The sequence below is a fragment of the Neoarius graeffei genome, chromosome 15, assembly GCF_027579695.1.
Source record: "Neoarius graeffei isolate fNeoGra1 chromosome 15, fNeoGra1.pri, whole genome shotgun sequence".
Classification (NCBI taxonomy): Eukaryota; Metazoa; Chordata; class Actinopteri; order Siluriformes; family Ariidae; genus Neoarius; species Neoarius graeffei.
Genome location: NC_083583.1, coordinates 42,840,799 through 42,862,254, shown reverse-complemented (window position 1 = coordinate 42,862,254; position 21,456 = coordinate 42,840,799). Strand labels below are relative to the sequence as shown.

Genomic DNA, 21,456 nt, shown 5'->3' with positions numbered 1-21,456 from the left:
CGTCATCATCACGCGCCAGCAGCAGCACAAATCAAAACACAGCATGATGGCGGATAGCAGAGGAGAAGCCGGCGAGCGGGAAATTTTTCTATGTTAAAAAAACAACAGGTAAACTGACTGTTATTAATTCAACCTAAAAAAATTGGTTGCACTTTATTTTTGATATATATTAATACTTTTGTGTTGGAAAAACAAAAGCAGAAGTTTTAGAAGTATTTATTATTATTTTTTCAACCTAAAGTGTTGGTTGCACTTAATTCAAATAAAACGTCAATGCATTTGCCACTAATTGTTGTTTACTTGTTTGTTTATATCCATAATTATACCCGATTCCCTTACAAGAAGCAACAGGAATCTAGAAAACTTCACCTGCACTGTCCAGTATCCAGATATTTATTTCAGTCACACTGGTTTAATTTTTGGCTAAAAAGTTACTGAATCGATTTCAAGTCACTGAATCGTTTCGGATCGTATCGTTCTAAATGAACCAAAATCGTCCTTGAATCGTATTGGCAACCACGAATCGTGATTCGAATCGAATCGTTAAAACGAATCGTTACACCCCTAGAAAACACTCATACCGATTGCACGACAGAAACTGCGACCTTTCCCATTACTTATCATGTTTTGTGGTGTTATGCTATGATATCATGATACGCTTTGAATCATATTATACACAATCTAATGGGGATGCATGGATAGAAATGTTACAAAAATAAAAACATTATGACGTTTTTAGCACCTACGATTTTTCAGCATATGTACTTTTCTCATTTGTCACACTCCCTGTGTCTGAAATCGCTCCCTACTCACTGTATAGGGCACTATATAGTGCGGACGCCATTTTGTAGCGCTGTCCGAAACCTTAGTGAGGATTATTTACACCCTACATAGTGCACTCAAAGTATCCCACAATGCATCACGAAAAGTAGCGTACAACCGATGGTCACTAACCAAAGCAATATATCCCATCATGCATTGCAGTCGCACTGAAAGAAACCAAATTAAAAGTCTCAAATTTGATTGAATAAAAGGCAGCGGCAAAGAAGAAAGCATTCAGCCTTGATTTAAAAAACTGAAAGATGCAGGTACTTTGTATTGATTAATGTGGGAAATACGCTCAGTATAATATGGATTTATAAAAAAAATACGTGCATGTATGTATTATTTTGAAAACCCACCAGCCGACTGTTTTAATTGTGCGACAGTAATGACGTAAATACCAGCGCGACGGACTAGTATCCGAAAGCGTTTTTTCATTTTACCAATGAGTTCACTATATAGTAATTCCCTATATAGGGAGTAGGGAACGAGTGAGCGATTTCGGACACAGGGACTGTTTTAATTAGATAAGATACAAAGCTTTTTGAACCATATTAGGGTGGACAAATAAGAAGCCCAGATACACAGGATGAGAAAACGACATGTGGTTAATATTTGTATATTTCCTGTTAGTATGGTAGATAAGTACACTCACTAGGCTAGCAGTCACCAGCATTCATTTATGCAAAGCACCTCAATGCTGCAACGATAGCAAGCGCTACTCGTTCTGAATCCCACCGCTTGCTGCACCCCACACAGCGGCTTTTACTAGTAGCATTAATTAGTGTGTGAGTCATCTTTTTTATTTGGGTCTCTTTTAAACCAGCTGAGTTGTTTGCTATACTTTATTCTATTTTACTAGCTACTAGGGCTGTAACGATACACCCAACTCACGATTCGATTCGTATCGCGATTTTTGACCCACGATTCGATACGCCCACGATTTTTTTTAAAATGTTTTTTTAAAGTAGTAAATTTGACTTATTAACATTTACTTACTTACATTAACTATTTAATAACAAATAATGCAGACCACTGCAGAGAATGAGTAATATGTATGCAAAAATGAACAAATGTATATCCAAAGATTGTTTTATTTCTCAAAATAATACTGTTGAGCCGGAAGCTCTGTTTTTTTCGGTTCTGAAAAAGTCATTTTTCCAAATCGTGTAAATCCGTTAAGATTTTTTTTGGGGGGGTGGCTCTCTCACTGTCTCACTCTCATAGGGCCAATGATTTTCTGTGATCGCGGAAGACAGATGGAAATTACGGAATTTTTATGGTGAAACATTGCTCGCGTGTCAAAATGTAACTGCCGCAGAAGGCTTCCGCCCAAGCAGACATGCCTTCAGTGTTGCCAGATATTGCTAACGTTTTCCACCCAAAATATGTTCAAAACCAGCCAAAAAGCACCTAAACCCACCCAATCTGGCAACACTGCATGCCTTTCCGGTCAAGTGATTGTGATTGGCTTGTGGCACACCTAGCCAGCCAATGAGCTGCTTGTTTACAGATTCGCTCCCCGCGTCGCAACCAGAATGGCGACCGCTTAAAAGAAATGAATGCTCTGCCAGTGGCGAGTGTGGACGTTGCGTGACTCGCAGAAGATTGTCGCAGGTCGGCGAAAAAACGACTTACTAATAGATATAAAAAAAAAGTAATTTAAGTAAGTTTAAAATGTAATTTAAATAAAAAGTAAAGTATTCATAAATTGAAGTTTGGAAGCGCTTCTGTTTTTGGGCTGAGGAGAAGTTTGAAAGGGTGTACCGCGATTCTGCCTTCTTGTATCGCGATACGGATCGTGGCTCTGTGTATCGCGATTTCGATTTCGATACGCATATCGTTACAGCCCTACTAGCTACCAGTTTTTAGCCGGGTCAGTGAAGTTTCTGGGCAAACAGAACATGGTACTTGGCAGCACATTACAGATTTCACTTTTGTGATGAGCTAATTCTGCGGTTCCCAAACTGGGGGTCGTGACCCCCAGGGGGGGTGCGGAGGAACTGCAGGGGGGGCGCGGAGAGACGGGACTGTTTGCATAAAACTGCCAAAAAATACAGCCGTCGGAATGTTTATACTGCACCATAACCACTTAGTTTGCAGAGAGCAATCAGCCTGTGAATAGAACCCCATCAGCCCCTTTCACTCCATATTTGTCCCGCCCTCAAATCTCAATCTCATAATCGCCCCACCCTTGAATACTGTGAAAATGAAGCGTGCTAGCATAGCATGGATATGCCGACGACGATTTGATGATGGACAAGTTTTTACACGTCGGTCCAAAACGCAGGGCTGCTGAACAGGGCGAGTTACCCTGCACTTCTGTTCCTAAAGTAGCAAAAACAAGGAAGTATGATGATGCGTACATCGGAATGGGCTTCACAAGCACACTGGTGGGTGGTGAGGAAAGACCGCAGTGTGTTCTCTGTATGAAGGTGCTAGCGGCAGAAAGTTTAAAGCCAAACAAGCTTAAACGTCACTTGGACACAACACACCCCGATTGTAAGGATAAGCCAGTTGAATTCTTTCGACAAAAGCTTTTAAAATTTCGTGCACAACGCACTACCTTCACAAAATTTGCTTCTGTCACTGCCAATGCTCAGCTCGCCTCATATAAAATTAGCTACCTCCTTGCACAGACCAAGAAGCCACACACAGACGCTGAGGAGGTGATCCTGCCCGGTGCCATAGAAATGGTAAAGGCCTCTGCATGCTCTTGCGACAAGGCTTTCGCAGACAGCTTTTCGCAGACAGTTGTAATTTATCGTTGAGCGGGGAGTAATAGGCGTGCGCGATGTCATTCACCGCTACAGCGCAAGGGGGCGCGAAGTCGCGAAATCGCTAAGAGTAGTTGGTGGGTGTAGTTAGTGGAGTGTTTATCCTCCGGTTACTTATAATGACTAGAACTGGAGTCGTATAGATGTACGTACTTCCTCACTTCCTCGATCAACCACTCTTCATGCTGCTCCATCTTCGCTCGTGTTTTTAAAAATGGCGGTCGTGAAAACAAACCAAACCGGGAAAGTAGGGAAGCGGAAGTGCGTGTACAGCGGATGTAGAGTGGACCAATCAGAGCCCTCTTGTCTGCGACGCTGTCTGCGAGGCTTCTGCGGTGGTCACAATTTTTGGGAGGTGTGCGCAGAGCGTCTGCGAAGGTGGGGGGGGCTACGCAGACGCTATCTGTGACACCGTCTGCAAGGACTGGGTTGTCAGCATAAATCGGCCTTAAGGGCCATGGGCGATGAGGCAATCGTAAACAAATTAAAGACAATTCCCCTCTCCAATAACACTGTTGGAAGACGCATACATGATATGGCAGATGACATTGAGGAACAGCTAACTGACTGAGTACGTGCAAGCACACGGTTTGCTCTGCAGGTCGATGAAGCTACTGACAGCAACCGGGACTGTTTATTAATCACATACATCCGTTTCATTGATGCAGAGGACAATGACATGAGAGAGGATCTTCTATTCTGCAAACAACTGAAAACGCGAGGCACAGCTGATGAACTTTTCAGAGTGATTGACGCTTACTTAAGAGAGGCAAATTTGAAATGGGAGTGCTGTGTTGGAGTGTGCACAGATGGGGCTCAGGCTATGGCTGGGAAACGCAGTGGACTGCAAGCGCTGATAAAGCACGTGTCCCCCAATGTACAGTGGACTCACTGTATGATTCACCGCGAAGTGCTAGCATTAAAACAGTTGAGTCCCGAACTAAATGGGGTGATGACAGACGTAATTGCAACTGTCAATTACATCAAAATGCGCCCTGTTAAAGCCAGGCTTTTCTCCGTGCTGTGTGAGGAAATGGGATCCAAGCGCATGGCAGTACTGTTTCACAGCGATGCGCGATGGCTGTCACGTGGGAAGGCGCTAAGCAGAGTTTTTGAGCTGCGAGAGGAGATACGGATTTTTCTCGAGGAGGAGGGCCATGCCCTTGCACTCCGCTACAACGATGAGCAGTTTCTGTTGGCGCTTGCGTACCTCAGTGACATTTTCCAGAAATTGAACGAGCTAAATCTGCAAATGCAAGGACGCAGCACCCACCTCCCTCAACTTGCAGCGAAAATGCAGTCATTCACAAAGAAATTGGAACTGTGGGGGCAGAGAATTGAGGAGGGACACACAGATTCATTTCAGAACTTGCATTCCTTTCTCGAAAATATCGGCTGTCAGAACACAATCTTGCCATGCATTCAGTCGCACATTTCTGCCCTCCAACAACATTTTCATAAGTACTTTCCAGCGACAGATGCGGTGGCACACTATGAATGGCCCACAGACCCCTTCAGTGGAAGGACACCTGCTCACCTCAGTGGCGCTGAGCAGGAGCAGTTCACTGATGTGACCTCAGACATAGGATTAAAACAGCAGTTTAGGGCCAAGTCACTGCCTGCCTTTTGGATTGGGGTGGAGAAAGACTACCCACTGCTGGGTGGAAAGGCGGTGTCCATACTCCTCCCTTTTGCCACTTCTTACCTTTGTGAGGCGGGCTTTTCTGCAGTGGCCTCCATCAAGAACAAATACAGGGCAAGGTTGGACATTGAAAGCGAACTGAGGGTGGCAATCTCACAGTTGTCACCAAGATTTGAAAAACTCTGTGCTGAAAAGCAAGCACACCCAAGTCACTGAAAAACGTTTTTTGGGGTGGGGAATTTTAGTATTCTTACAAGTTGAATGTTTGATGTTCTGCTTTTGGGATATGCAGTACTGTTTACTCTGCGATGTTTTTGAATTTATCAAATGAAAAAACTTCAGCCACAAGGCTTGTAGCCTTGCATACTCTCTGCAATGTTTGTTGAATTTATCAAAAAATAAAACTTCAGCCACAAGGCTACATTTACATAGCCTGGCTAACGCGACTTCAAAGCTCTCCGAGCATTTGGTCTGGCCAAGCTATTAAGCCAAACCGTTTCCCAGAGCCCGTGGTTGACCCGCCTCCCTGAAATGCCTCAGTTTGCTACTGGTCGAAGCCAGAAAAGGCTGTGACGAAGCTTAAACCAATCACATCACTCTTTCCTCTGACGTATGCGACGCGACGGGGCTAACTGGTAGATTAAACTCTTACCGAAGCCGGTCGGGAGCAAGGCGAAAACGTCCTTCCTTTCAATAAATACCTCCAGGGCTGCTCTTTGCTCCGTTTTCAATGAGAACTTCCCGTTGAATGCTTTCAATACGGCATCTACCGCTGTGTTAAAGGCTTGCCGCTGCTCCATGTTCGTGATGTGAATGAAGCGCTTCCGGCATAGATTCTGTAAACAGTCTATGGCTTCCGGTCGCAGTTCTACTACGTCACTGCCTTGAACACGCCTCTACCCAGGGCCGTTGGAGATGCTCAAAGTTGATTGGTTCCCGATTTTTCGGGAGCTTGGAAATGCTGTAGATAGCCTGCCTGGCCAGACTAAGCTCGGAACAGGCCCTCGTGTTGCGTCACGCTTAGGATGGGCGGGCCCAGGCTAACATTTACATGTCTGTGAAGATTGATATTATTATTACAATAATAGTAATAAATAATAATAATAACAATCATAATGTCTGTGAAGTTTATTACTATACACAGCAACATTAATACCCAAGCTGTGGTGGTGTTTTTTTTTTTTTTTTTGGGGGGGGGGTCGCGAAAATAGTCATAGGTCAAAAAGGGGGTCCCCTGAAAAAAAGTTTGGGAACCACTTGCAACATCTCATCTCATCTCATCTCATCTCATTATCTCTAGCTGCTTTATCCTTCTACAAGGTCACAGGCAAGCTGGAGCCTATCCCAGCTGACTACGGGCGAAAGGCGGGGTACACCCTGGACAAGTCGCCAGGTCATCACAGGGCTGACACATAGACACAGACAACCATTCACACTCACATTCACACCTACGGTCAATTTAGAGTCACCAGTTAACCTAACCTGCATGTCTTTGGACTGTGGGGGAAACCGGAGCACCCGGAGGAAACCCACGCGGACACGGGGAGAACATGCAAACTCCACACAGAAAGGCCCTCGCCGGCCACGGGGCTCGAACCCAGGACCTTCTTGCTGTGAGGTGACATCGCTAACCACTACACCACCGTGCCGCCCACTTGCAACATGCAAGTCATAAATCCATTAATTAGCTGCTAATTAATGGATTTATGACTTGCATGTTTATTATCCAGTAAAAAAAAACAAAACTGAGTGCAGAGTACCCCCTTAGGGCTCATTATTGGACCTCAAGGTAACTACGTGTATCTTTTTAGGGCCAAAAAGGTACATATATGTTCCCAATCAGTACATAAATGGTATAAATAAGTACCTTAGAGGGTCCTGCCGCAGTGAAAAGCCGGTGTACCCGTAAAGGTACAGTAATGGACTTTATTTTCTGAGAGTGTATATATGTGTAAACGTGTAATTCTGTCTCACCGTTTCATGAAGTATTTTATCCCTCTTCCCTTGTTTATAGATTTGTTTTCTGCAAATTTAAACAGAATTATTGTGGTGTACAAGTTTGCGAAAATTAGGGAAGCAAAGATTTATGCGTTTGTTTTGCCTGTACATTTAAGCAGTCATGTTTGTATCGCTCTCATCCGCACTTCCTTCTTCTAAAAAGCATGAATTCTGTTTCAGAGTCCTCTTTGCACACCGTGGAATTTCTCGCAGACTCATTTCAGCCTGCGTTGGCCTGCACAGTCTGGGAGCCAGTAAGTACTCTCGAGGATCTTATCATCTTTGGGTTGGCTTCAGCATTTACATTAACTTTTAAATGACATTTTCAAATACCGATTATGCCCTGGCAGAGCAAAAGTCATATTATTGCCTTATAATAATAATAATAATACATTTTATTTATAAGCGCCTTTCATGACACTCAAGGACAGTTTACAAGAATAAAACAGATAAAATAAGCAACAGATAAAAACTACACAATATAAAATGGAAAGACAATAAATAAAAATAAAATACTTGTTACAAAAGTTGCTGCACATGTGGTCAGGGATTTGTAGAGACCACATTTCCCAGTGTGTTGGTGAGATATATAAAGAAAAACGCTTTGGGGCATGCTGTTCTAGGAAAATGATTAATGAGCGAGTAGTGTAATAGAGCTCAGTCTGAAGCAGTGTTCCAGTAACAGCTAGTACCAAAGTGTTCTATTCCTTGTATACCCCACAGATTACACAACAATTACAATTTTTTATTTATTAAAGAATGACACATCACACTTTTTTATCCATTTATAGTTATATTAAATGTTGTGTTAGAGTCACAAGATAAGTTACAGTAGTTTCTGTCATCACTTAAGATACCACAGCTATAGACTGTCATTTCCTCACAAGCTTCTGTTTTCTGTATTTTGAAGTTTATAAGACAGAAAAACAACACGACACCACAACACCCTATCGCCTGAAGACTTTCCTGTGGTGGAAAATTTAGAGTTACAGCTTTAACAATGCGCTGACACTGGAGACTCCTTCTGTAAATGTTAAATAGATGACTGCAAGCTTCAGCATATCAACAATTACTCCTTTTTTGTTAAATAATAACATGCACCTTAATTTAGAACATCCATCCGTCTATTATCCGTAACCACTTATCCCGTGCAGGGTCGCAGCAAAGCTGGAGCCTATCCCAGCTGACTATGGGCGAGAGGCAGGGTACACCCTGGACAAGTCGCCAGATCATCACAGGGCTGACACATACCCCTTTTCCACCAAATCAGTTCCAGGGCTGGTTCGGGGCCAGTGCTGGTGCTGGTTCGCAACTCGTTCAACTTGCGAGCCAGCTGAGAACCAGTTTGCTTTTCCATAGCTCGCGGTGCTAAGGGAAGCCACGTCATTACGTCGCTGTATACGTCAGTTACGTCGCTGTATACGTCATTACGTCACTGTATACGTCAGTTACGTCGCTACGTTTGCATAAACCTTGGCGCGAATATTGAAGCAAAAACAACGCGGAAGAAGCAGCAGCAGCAGCAACAACAATAATAATAATGGATGACTTGGCGTTTGTACAGCTGCTGCTTCTCGTCGCTTAAAAATGGCGATCTTTCGCGGTCTTGTTATTGTTGTCGGTCTTAACAACCCCCCCGCTGACATAAGCGGTTCTTTCCTCTGGCCCAGCAGAGAGTTGGTGCTAGCCTGGAACCGGTTTTTCTGGCCCCAGAGCCAGTTCTTTGTCAGTGGAAACAAAAAACCCGGTTCCAAACTAAGCACTGGCCCCGAACCAGCCCTGGAACTGCTTTGATGGAAAAGGGGCAACATAGAAACAAACAACCATTCACACTCACATTCACACCTACGGTCAATTTAGAGTCACCAGTTAACCTAACCTGCATGTCTTTGGACTGTGGGGGAAACCAGAGCACCCGGAGGAAACCCACGCGGACACGGGGAGAACATGCAAACTCCACACAGAAAGGCCTCCGTTGGCCGCTGGGCTCGAACCCAAAACCTTCTTGCTGTGAGGCGACAGCGCTAACCACTACACCACCATGCCACGTCCATCAATTCTCTCTACCACTTATCGATCAGCGTCATGGGGAAGCTGGAGCCGATCCCAGCCGACTTTGAATGAGAGGTGGGGTACACCATGGGCAGGTGGCCAATCTATCGCAGGGTTAATACAGAAATGAACAACTCTTCACACTCACATTACATGCCTGTGGGCAATTTAAAGCAGACAGTTGACCTAATCCACATGTCTTTGGCCCATGGGAGGAAACCAGAGCACCCAGAGGAAATTCACACAGGCAGAACATGCAAACTCCACACAGAAAGGCCCCAGTCGGCCACAAGGTTCGAACCAGAACCTTCTTGCCGTGAGGTGACAGTGCTAACCACTACACTACCATGCCACCCTTAATTTGGAACACCTGCCATACAACTCCATGTGACTGAGTTGTAACTCAAGAAAAAATAACGTTATTATGGGCGCTGTCAGATAACCTTGTTGCGTGAATTACAGCTTAAATTGCTGTCAGAGCTGCTGACAAAGAACGCGAATCAACAGCCTCTGACCAAATGAGAATTCCAAAGCACTGCGACATAAGCCACGTTAATGACGATAATGAATGATATTTATGGGGTTATGAATTGCACTGGTATTTCTGTAATATCGAAGACTTTGTTGCTTTTTATTTGTTGCAACATGAGTTAAAAAGCTTGCACGCATGCAGAAAAGTGAATCACATTTCTGGGATTCACAGTGGCAACATCTAATAAGGAAATGAACACATGAATTAACCTGCTTGGTTCGTGCTGTGTTTTCACTCGCAACTGCTCAAGATAAACAAATCGATGTTAAAAGAAGCCGAGGATGCGATCGGCTTGAGCAGATTTGTACAGGCTGAGTGGGCGATCTGGATTACATTCATGTAACGGTTACTTTGTTCATTGCGCCAGTAAAACTGCAGTCTCAGTTTTAGGATGAATAACAAATAGCGTCACTCTGAATGCTACATCCTGTCTGCCCACATGCTCTACTGGAAAAATAGCACAAAATGTTTAGATTTAAATCCATTCTTACTGTATGAAGGGGGAAAACAGCAAAGGGGTGTAGTACAGTACATGTAGTGTGAGGGTACTACGGGCATCAAGATATTCCAGTGAACATTTTTTAGAGAGAAAGAAGTGGGAAATGAGTTTAAAAAAAAAACGAGTCAGGAAGATGAGTAAAACTGGACCGATCGTCTGTGTTGTTTATTTTTTGTAATCACACAATAGCTATAGGATTTGACTAGCATTAAAGGCTCAAGATGTGAAATCACTCTTCTGTGTCTATGATTCATTTGTTGGAAAATTTCCACGATTAACGAGATTACCCAGTGCAGTTAATGTATTATTCAAATGTTTGACTGCAATTTTAATTCTAGCTCAAGCATTTGGGTGATATTAAGGCGCTTCAGGCCATTTTCCTCCTCTGTCACCGTGATGAAGCATGAGATAAGTGTGTCGTGCCAGGTCAGGCAGCAGAAGGGTGCTGGCGTTACACAGTCCAGGGCCAGAATATTCCGGGAAACTCTCAGGGTTCCAGGGGCACGCAGAGCCACGCCAACAGGCTGGTATTGTATTAGTGGAAAGTGGTGGCTGTGTGCCAAGCCTGCAATGTCGCCGTCAGATCAGGAGAGGGGGTTTTCCTCTCGGTGCCATTCTCATTCTAGCCCACTACAAACACTCGGGTCTCTGATGGAGCCACCTCAGTACAGACTCGTGGTGGGTTAATTTTCTGTTTAATTTTTATTATGTTTAACAAATATCCTACAGTAGGAAAAAAAAATTGAAGCTAGTAAGGTTAAGAAATCCATCAAGCATTCATCTGTGGGTCTTTTAAGACAAACAAAATGAAGGTCTGCTAAAGGAATAAATGATTCGAATGACTTGTATACTAGTGCATCTCAAAAAATTAGAATACCATGAAAAAGTTCCTTTTTTTCATAATTTAATTCAAAAAGGTAAACTTTCATATATTCTATATTCATTGCATGTAAAATGAAATATTTAAAGCCTTTTTTGTTTTAATTTTGATGATTATGGCTTATAGCTCATGAAAATCAGAACTCCAGTATCTCAAATTATTAGAATATTCCCTAAGCTTGGGGGTGTCGTGGCTCAGGTGGATAAGGCGCCATACCATAAATCCGGGGACCCGGGTTCGAGTCCGGCCCGAGGTCATTTCCCAATCCCTCCCCGTCTTTCTCTCCCACTCATTTCCTGTCTCTACACTGTCCTATCCAATAAAGGTGAAAAAAGCCCAAAAAATATCTTTAAAAAAAAAAGAATATTCCCTAAGATCAATCAAAAAAGGATTTACAATACAGAAATGTCCAACTTCTGAAAAGTATATTCATTTATGCACTCAGTACTTGGTTGGGGGTCCTTTACCATGAATTACTGAATCAATGCGGTGTGGCATGGAGGTGATCAGTCTGTGGCACTGCTGAGGTGTTATTGAAGCCCAGGTTGCTTTGATAGTGGCGTTCAGCGTATCTGTATTTTTGGGTCGGGTGTTTCTCATCTTCCTCTTGACAATACCCCATAGGTTCTCTACGGCAGGGGTCTTCAATCCTATCCACAAAGGGCCAGTGTGGCTGCAGGCTTTTATTCCAACCAAGCAGGAGCTACACCTGATTTCACTTGTTTAATCATTTCACCCTCGTCTCCAATCAACAATCAAGTGAGCCTCCAATTTGGCTGTAATGAAAGCCTGCAGCTACACCGGCCCTTTGCGGATAGGATTGAAGACCCCTGCTCTACGGGGTTCAGGTCAGGCAAGTTGGCTGGCCAATCAAACACAGTAACATCATGGTCAGCAAACCATTTGGTAGTAGTTTTGGCACTGTGGGTAGGTGCTAAGTCCTGCTGGAAAAGGAAATCAGCATCTCCAAAAAGCTCGTCAGCAGATGGAAGCATGAAGTGCTCTAAAATCTCCTGGTAGATGGTTGTGTTGACTTTGGACTTGATAAAATACAGTGGACCAACACCATCAGATGACATGGCACCCCAAATTATCACAGACTGTGGAAACTTCACACTGGGCTTCAAACACCTTGGATTCTGTGCCTCTCCACTCTTCCTCCAGACTCTAGAACCGTGATTTCCAAATTAAATGCAAAATGTACTTTCATCTGAAAAGAGGACTTTGGACCACTGAGCAACAGTCCTTTTCTTTCTCTCCTTAGCCCAGATAAGACACTTCTGACATTGTCTCTGGCTCAGGAGTAGCTTGATATTAGGAATGCGAAAGTTGTACCCCTTTCTTGAAGATGTCTGTTCGTGATGGGTCTTGATACACTGACACCAGCCTCAGTCCACTCCTTGTGAAGCTCTCTCAAGTTCTTGAATTAACTTTTCTTGACAATCCTCTCAAGACTGCGGCCATCCCTGTTGCTTGTGCACCTTTTCCAGCCACCCTTTTCAGCAATGACCTTTTGTGGCTTACCCTCCTTGTGGAGGGCATCAGTGATCATCTTCTGGACAACAGTCAAGTCAGTAGTCTTCCCCATGATTGTGGTTGTGTGTACTGAACTAGACCGAGAGATACACTGTGTTCATACTGTTTTACTCAAACTCGAAATGATTCTAATATTTTGAGATGGTTTTGTTTTTTATGTTTTTGTACTGTATGCCGTACTGATTAAAATGAAAATAGAAAAATGCTTTAAACATTTTAGTTTATGTGTAATGAGTCTATAATATATAACATTTTCACTTTCTTAAATAACTGATGTAAAATATTGAACTTTTTCACAATATTCTAATTTTTTGAGATGCACTAGTAAATGTTTTAATAGGACATTAAGGACATCGCTTGTTTTCACACTGATGCCATACTGGTGTATGGGAGGCATGTATTTTTGGGGGGGGTTGGTGGTTTGTTTTTTGTAAATTGTTCTGCGTTTCGTTTACATTAAGCGTGGGTGATGTGTAAGGAATAAACCATGATTGCTGATAGAGGAAAATAATGTATATTTAAATAATATTTATTAAAGATTGATACTTCATACATTTTTACTGATTATAGTTATGTTTGATTGGAGTCCCATCCAGGGTATTTTCCTGCCCCCACGGCCAGTGTTCTGGGATGGGCTCCAGATCCACTGGGAATCCTGATCAGGATAAAAATGTTACTGAAAGTGAGTCAGTGGTTGAAAATGAGGGCTACCTTTAAGATTTGTAACATTTGGGAAATAACTTAGTTCCTCTTATGACTTAAATTATAGCAGCTATATACGTCAGTATGTCAAAATATATGTCAAAGGTTTGGACACCCCTGCTCGTTCATAAGTTTTTCTGTATTTTGTCAATTTTCTACATTGTAGAACAATACTGAAGACATCAAAACTATGAAATAAGATATAGGACATAGATGGAATTGTGTGGTAAACAAAAAGTGTTAAAAAACAAAAAAAACAAAATGTGTTTCATATTTTAGATTCTTCAAAGTACACTATTGGCGTTATCTTAACCAGCTTCATGAGGGAGTCACCTGGAATGCTTTTCATTTAACAGCTGTGCCTCGTCAAAAGTTAATTAGTGCAATTTCTTGTCTTTTTAATGCATATGAGATCAAATAGTAAATAATAAAAGTACAGTAAATAGTCCTATTCCACAACTGTAGTAATCCATATTATATCAAGAACCGCTCAACTAAGGAAAGAGAAACGACATCCATCATTACTTTAAGACATGAAGTGACTTTTAATAAATTAATAAAAATAAAGGTAAAGCATTGAATTCTGAAGTGTGTCCAAACTTTTGACTGGTACTGTAGAGTTGTGTATAGAAAAGTGCTTTGTTAATGAAACCGGTAAATTTGCTGTTTTCATGAGTAAAATCCAGTTTTTTAATTATTTTTTTCTTTACTACAGCTGTTTTTATAGACACAGAAGACATAACTACCGTGGGAGAGGACGTACTAACCCTCTTGTGAATCACAGTGACACTAGTGAATTCTTGGCATGTGAGCTTATGTGTGTGAAAGAGGGTTGATAATGCTTTCCTCTGCCTTGTGACACAGCCTGCAAGCAACAGTTTGAAAAGATGCAGATAACTGGTTTCACACGTCTTGAAGGAAGCACACGTTAACCTTCGTATGATAGGAGAGAGCTGGCTAGTGGGTAGGAATTGACAAGTTGGGGAGAAAATGGGGAAAATAACCCCCCACCCCAAGCAATGTCAGTGTATATTTGGGAAAGAAAAATTCTTTACACATTTTTTTAATTCCTAATTTCCATTTATAAGCAAATGAAAGAAAATCAGACTGAGAGTAGGGTTTTTTTTCTTTTTTTAATTATTAAAAAAAATCAGAAAACAGGTCATTTGTTCCGTATTTCTAAATGGTAGTTTTATAGCCTAGTAAACTAGACCCAACCGCCTAGCGGCCAAAAAATATTTTTTGCCTAGCGAATGGGTCTAGCCTCGCACCATATAAGCAAAAACACCCCGGGCATCAAATCGTGCCCGCCAATCACAACGCAAGGTTTTTGTTTGGATTCTTTGGGCGGGCTTTTGCAGGAGTGACGACAAAGCTGCGCGACGCTGGAGAAAGCACAACAGGAAAGATGGCTACAGGCTAGTGAACAGCGCGCGTTTGACTCCGCTTTGGAATCAGTTTTAGAAGAATTAGACTTGGAGTTTTCGTTGAAACATGAGCAGGAAGAGGCTCTCCGCTCATTCCTTTTCAAGAAGGACGTTTTCGCTGTTTTGCCGACCGGCTATGGCAAAAGTCTGATCTACCAGCTGGCTCCGCTCGTAGCCAAAAGGATGGGGCTAGTTTGTGCAGTACGAAGAATGAATAAACAGCTTTGAAACATTACTTTTTGATTGTTTCTTATTTTCCCGTTATTTTAAATTTAAGGGAAATTATTTCACCAAACACCACTAAATAAAAACTCTCAAAAACAGTTTAAGCAAACCCTTGAAAAACACTTGGAAAAAAATGTGTATGTGGTACAGACTCCAAACTTGTGGTCATTATCTCCAAACTTCTTAATATCTAGAACCTGTTTATTAATTAATACGCATTTTGAAAAATTATTTAATTTCAAGGCCTCCCCCACTGCTTTCTGTCGCTCTGACTACGTCACAGTCACTGTTGCGCTGATTGGTCAGAGCGTTGGCCTATACGCACAGAGACAGTTTGAAAGACAGCGGTTTGTTCCTCCTACCCGCTTCGGAAATGTCTACGGATCGAGGCCAGACTAAATATTCACATTTAGTCTGGCTTGCCAGGCTAGTAGTTTTAGGTTTCTCATTTCAAACAAAAATCCGTTGGCTGCCAAGTCCATGGACCGTGCAACTAAAACGCCACATAACACAGTGTCCTAGTGCGATCTTTTCAAAACCTAGCAATTATAATTGCCACATTTTTTTTTAATTCATTGAACCTGTCTCCATTTCCAACCATGTTCACAAAGCTCCGTCCCCAAAACTTATGGTGGTTTAACAAGAGTTAGCATGCTAACTAGAGTTACCATTAATCACCACTTTCAAGGGCCCACAGTCATGCTTGTGCTTGAAACAACTCTGTAAACAGGCAACATGTCCTCATAATGATTTATGAGGATGTGAAGGAGCGTTGGAGGCATGTCTATAAAAACTGTCAAGATAATATCAATGCAGATGCAAATAAAAATTCTGGACCAGAAGGCAGGTTTCCAAACTTGTTTGTTTGTTTGTTCTGAGACAATGACTTAAACTGTTTTAATTTCTACATAATTTTCCACGTCATTTGTGCTAGTAAGAGATGGAAAATATTGACTATAGCCCCTTTAAATACTGACCACATGATTAATGAATAAGCATTTTGTATTTGTTTGTTTATTTTATCTTTGACAGTATGAATTTACCTACGTGCTGAATTAGTTAATCTAACCTGTGGTTAAGCTAATCTTAATTAATCCGATCAATCTGTCAGTTTTTACAGCTAAAATGACCTTTCAGGTCAAAGAAGGAAATGAAAAAATGTAGACTTGTATCATATTAGAGCAGTAGAAAGAGCTGTAAGGTGACAGGCAGGGAAGATTTTTGGCTGAGTATCAACATGTGCACTATTGCAATGAAACCACAAACTGCAAAGTGAGCTGTGCATGATGTCTTGGAGAAATAGGTGACTGGTAGATCAACTATTTAACTGATTGAGACAAGCGACAGAAGAATGAAGGGCATTAACTCTTATTCATGCCAGTCAAATCAACAAAGTATTCAGATTTGACTTTTGTTCCATAAGAAGAGTCATTTTTGTCTTATATCTGGCTCTAGATTTTATTTTCCTTTTTCAAAATTATGAGGAATTTCTTAGTAACAAGCATTGCGCTCTCGCTCTCTCTCTCTCTCTCTGTGCGTGTGTTGTGGTCAAACAGAAACTAAGCCCACTGTAGTGGTTTGTGTTTTGAAATCACTCACACAAAGGAAGACTCCATAGTTTAGGATATTTAAATTGCCTTTTACAAATTAAAAATTTCTAGTGTTTTTGACGAACAAAATAGAGCAATAGAAAAGAATAAAACTTCCTTAAACATGACATGGTGCTTTCCCATTTGGGAGTGGCTGAAAAGGAAGAACTGAAAGTGAGTGTCACATGACGTGAACATGACTCGGTAGGTAGGGAATTATTGTACGTCACACGCTGAAAGGCAGTAGTGTTAGTCATGGACTGACGGACTTGAAGAGGTAGAAATTTCTTTCGATTTAGACTGCTCTAAAGGTAGGCACCTAGTTTCCCTCTAATCCTTTTGTCTTATTTCTACTTTTAATGACATTCTTAATTTCTAGTGATCACCCCTAGTCTTCTGTGTGTCTGTCTTCTTCCCTTATCTTAACAGGTTCTGTATTCATTTTACATTTCTTGTGTGCTCACCACCACGGCATTTGATTAAATGAAGTTTGTGTTATTACAGTTTCATTATTATACTATACTATACTATACTATACTATACTATACTATACTATACTATACTATACTATACTATAGACAAAAGAACAAAAAGAGAGAATGACAGCCATATAAGGAAAGTCCAAGTGAGTGTTTTTTTTAAAGGCAGGTCCACCTGGTGATTAAAACTGCTATAAATAAAAGACTCGTAGAGAAAGGTAATAGCAAGTATAAGACAAATATTTGGGGTGAGTAGCAAATTTTCTAATTAGACATTACAGAGTCGAATAAAATAACTGTATTACATTTAACATGGGGTGTTTAAAAACCTGTGACATGTCGTGTGTTGTTTACATCATGAGTATAATGAGACATAATGTGTTAAATGGTCGTGAGACATGATTAAAATGGAAATGTTTGATCCATCTGTTGTGCCGTGAAGGTTCAAATCACATATAAAAGAAGATTTGAGATGAAAATGTAGTACATGGTGATCAACACCTCAGAATGCTTTATAACACCTTTATGAAGTATGCACTATATTTGCATTAGTCACTTTTACAACTCTGTAATGTTATAAATAAGAATGAGCAGTGTGATGCCTAATTTACACATTCACATTTATAGTTTCACATCGAGTCTACAGTGTGTCTTACATTCGAGAAGCAGATTTAAAACAAATTGAATGCACGTAATCGTTACACTTTTGAGGTTTCAGTCACATTCTTGGTAAACTGGAGAATGAAAATGTACCAGAAGTGCCTTTATTTTCTCACCAGTCTTTCATTCACCAATTTTCTTTATATCTCATAGGCAACACTGTCCGAGCAGCACTCCAGAGATGCACATGGACATTTTCAGCCATTCCACTTTTTCTGACCTTGATTTGTTGAGTTTTTCCTACGATGAAGACCTCTTTCAAGTAAGCATTGTCTGTTTATATACTTGCCCAGGGTGATGGGAGGGAAGGATGGTGCGCAGAGCCACGGTTTTCAGCATCAGGCTAAATTTCAGCATCATAAGTCAACCCAGATGAATTTATGACTTTTTCCTTGGTGCACTTTTTTGACCACAATCTTAGACTGCAGTCTGCACTCCTGCACTTCCATGTATACACACTTCAGTGTATGTGCACTTCCATGTATCAAAGAGATACAGTGGTGGTTGAAAGTTTGTGAACCCTTTAGAATTTTCTATATTTCTGCATAAATATGACCTAAAACATCATTAGATTTTCACACAAGTCCTAAAAGTAGATAAAGAGAACCCAGTTAAACAAATGAGACAAAAATATTATACTTGGTCATTTATTTATTGAGGGAAATGATCCAATATTACATATCTGTGAGTGGCAAAAGTATGTGAACTTTTGCTTTCAGTATCTGGCGTGACCCCCTTGTGCAGCAATAACTGCAACTAAATGTTTCCGGTAACTGTTGATCAGTCCTGCACACCGGCTTGGAGGAATTTTAGCCCATTCCTCCATACAGAACAGCTTCAACTCTGGGATGTTGGTGGGTTTCCTCACATGAACTGCTCGCTTCAGGTCCTTCCACAACATTTTGATTGGATTAAGGTCAGGACTTTGACTTGGCCATTCCAAAACATTAACTTTATTCTTCTTTAACCATTCTTTGGTCGAAAAACTTGTGTGCTTAGGGTCGTTGTCTTGCTGCATGACCCACCTTCTCTTGAGATTCAGTTCATGGACAGATGTCCTGACATTTTCCTTTAGAATTCGCTGGTATAATTCAGAATTCATTGTTCTATCAATAATGGCAAGCCGTCCTGGCCCAGATGCAGCAAAACAGGCCCAAACCATGATACTACCACCACCATGTTTCACAGATGGGATAAGGTTCTTATGCTGGAATGCAGTGTTTTCCTTTCTCCAAACATAACGCTTCTCATTTAAACCAAAAAGTTCTATTTTGGTCTCATCCGTCCACAAAACATTTTTTCCAATAGCCTTCTGGCTTGTCCACGTGATCTTTAGCAAACTGCAGGCGAGCAGCAATGTTCTTTTTGGAGAGCAGTGGCTTTCTCCTTGCAACCCTGCCATGCACACCATTGTTAATCAGTGTTCTCCTGATGGTGGACTCATGAACATTAACATTAGCCAATGTGAGAGAGGCCTTCAGTTGCTTAGAAGTTACCCTGGGGTCCTTTGTGACCTTGCCAACTATTACATGCCTTGCTCTTGGAGTGATCTTTGTTGGTGGACCACTCCTGGGGAGGGTAACAATGGCCTTGAATTTCCTCCATTTGTACACAATCTGTCTGACTGTGGATTGGTGGAGTCCAAACTCTTTAGAGATGGTTTTGTAACCTTTTCCAGCCTGATGAGCATCAACAACACTTTTTCTGAGGTCCTCAGAAATCTCCTTTGTTCGTGCCATGATACACTTCCACAAACATGTGTTGTGAAGATCAGACTTTGATAGATCCCTGTTCTTTAAATAAAACAGGGTGCCCACTCACACCTGATTGTCATCCCACTGATTGAAAACACCTGACTCTAATTTCACCTTCAAATTAACTGCTAATCCTAGAGGTTCACATACTTTTGCCACTCACAGATATGTAATATTGGATCATTTTCCTCAATAAATAAACCAGGTATAATATTTTTGTCTCATTTGTTTAACTGGGTTCTCTTTATCTACTTTTAGGACTTGTGTGAAAATCTGATGATGTTTTAGGTCATATTTATGCAGAAATATAGAAAATTCTAAAGGGTTCACAAACTTTCAAGCACCACTGTAAACAAACATTTGAACACTGCAGCACAATGAGCTTTTGAGCAAGATAGTCACTGAATTGGAAAAAAAAAGCATTCACAGAATCCCATCTTTAAGAGTTTTAGATCGTGCGGGTTTGTGGAAAAAGGTACGTGGTTGGTCATTTGCCATGTTCGTCAAATTACTTCTGTCTGTGAAAGTTAGTGGTTCTTAGTCATGGTTTGCTTCCTTGGCTCCTGGTCATGAATGGTTCTGCCATTACAAGGATTTGAGCTCACAGTCTTGTGATAATAGGATAAACGCTATGGTAGTGCTGCTCTCGACCCTTACGCTGTTTATTTCTGTGCAATGTGAGCATATAATGAGAACATGGTTTAGAAAATTGTACAGTGTGTTGCAGGGTTAAGAATGTTCATGTAGTCACTGATAGCAGAGCAGAGCTCAATACTTACTGTAAGAGAATATGGTAATGCTTTGACCTGATTTTTGATGCCTTTTGTGACCGTCCAAACATATACCACCACAGCGAACCTGACTGTAAGTGCAAGGCAACATATCTCATAAACACTTGACCACCGGTCAACAAAATTTGTATCTTTATTTACATAAGATAGATGGTGTTTTATCCAGTGCTTATTTTTAATTTGCTTTTTAAAAATGAATGTGGGATTATTTACCAATTCTGTAGCAGCCCTCGGCATTAAGAATAACAGCAGAGAGTCTCTGACGGGTGCATGTGTGTGTTTTATTCCTCTTGAGAAGTTTTACTGTGTTTTATTCCTCTTGACAGTTTGATGAGTCTAGCATCAAACACTGGACATAAAACACCATACACCGAGCACCGTGAAAACTGAAGAAAACAAAAATAATTACTGTAACATGGCTGTAAACAAATGCACAGTTTTGCAGAGTAATGTTTAGAGACCAGGCTCTGAACGTTACACACCTTGCGCCACTCAACCAAGAGTGCAAGCCTCTAAAAGTTAGCCAAACGTGCACCATTAGCCTCTGTGCTCAAAGTCTCGTGCTAAACCACAGTTCAACCAATGCACCGAACGCAAACAAAACACACTCAGTAATCAGCGCACGCAGACTTTACATTGTGTATGAAATTCCTATCAGGATGACAGACAGTAAGACTTTATAACGTACCGTACTAAACCTCTGATGGAGGCACATAGTGATATAAACACCACAGCAAGCGTCTGTACCGTAGCATAACAAATACAGCTTCCTGGACTGACAGCTTTGCCCGGAACCTGAATAATGAGAGACCACTCTGGCCACCACTTACAAACACATTTTACCCTCATCGGGAGCTCTGCTTTTAGGCAGTGCCATGGTGGTGTAGTAGTTAGCACTGTCGCCTCACGGCAAGAAGGTTCCAGGTCTGAACCTCACAGCCAACGAGGAGCCTTTCTGTGCGGAGTTTGCATGTTCTCCCCGTGTTTGTGTGGGTTTCCTCTGGGTGCTCCGGTTTCCCCCCACAATCCAAAGACATGCAGGTTAGGTTAACTGGCTGCTCTATTGGTCAAGCCCATTGATCAAGCTTGGA

The 21,456-nt window shown here is 41.5% G+C and overlaps 1 protein-coding gene across 2 annotated transcripts in view; it reads left to right on the top strand.

Annotated features, from left to right (window-relative positions):
* sbno2b (strawberry notch homolog 2b) overlaps positions 1-21,456 on the top strand; it is a 142,262-nt gene that overhangs the window by 49,480 nt on the left and 71,326 nt on the right. Inside the window, exons 3-4 of one of the 2 annotated variants that reach the window (XM_060941367.1) lie at positions 7,420-7,493; positions 17,974-18,082. In XM_060941367.1, coding sequence (XP_060797350.1) covers positions 7,420-7,493; positions 17,974-18,082 — 183 coding nt within the window. Of the gene's footprint in view, positions 1-7,419; positions 7,494-16,913; positions 16,993-17,973; positions 18,083-21,456 lie in introns of those variants that run through there. The other variant, XM_060941368.1, reaches the window with a different exon arrangement.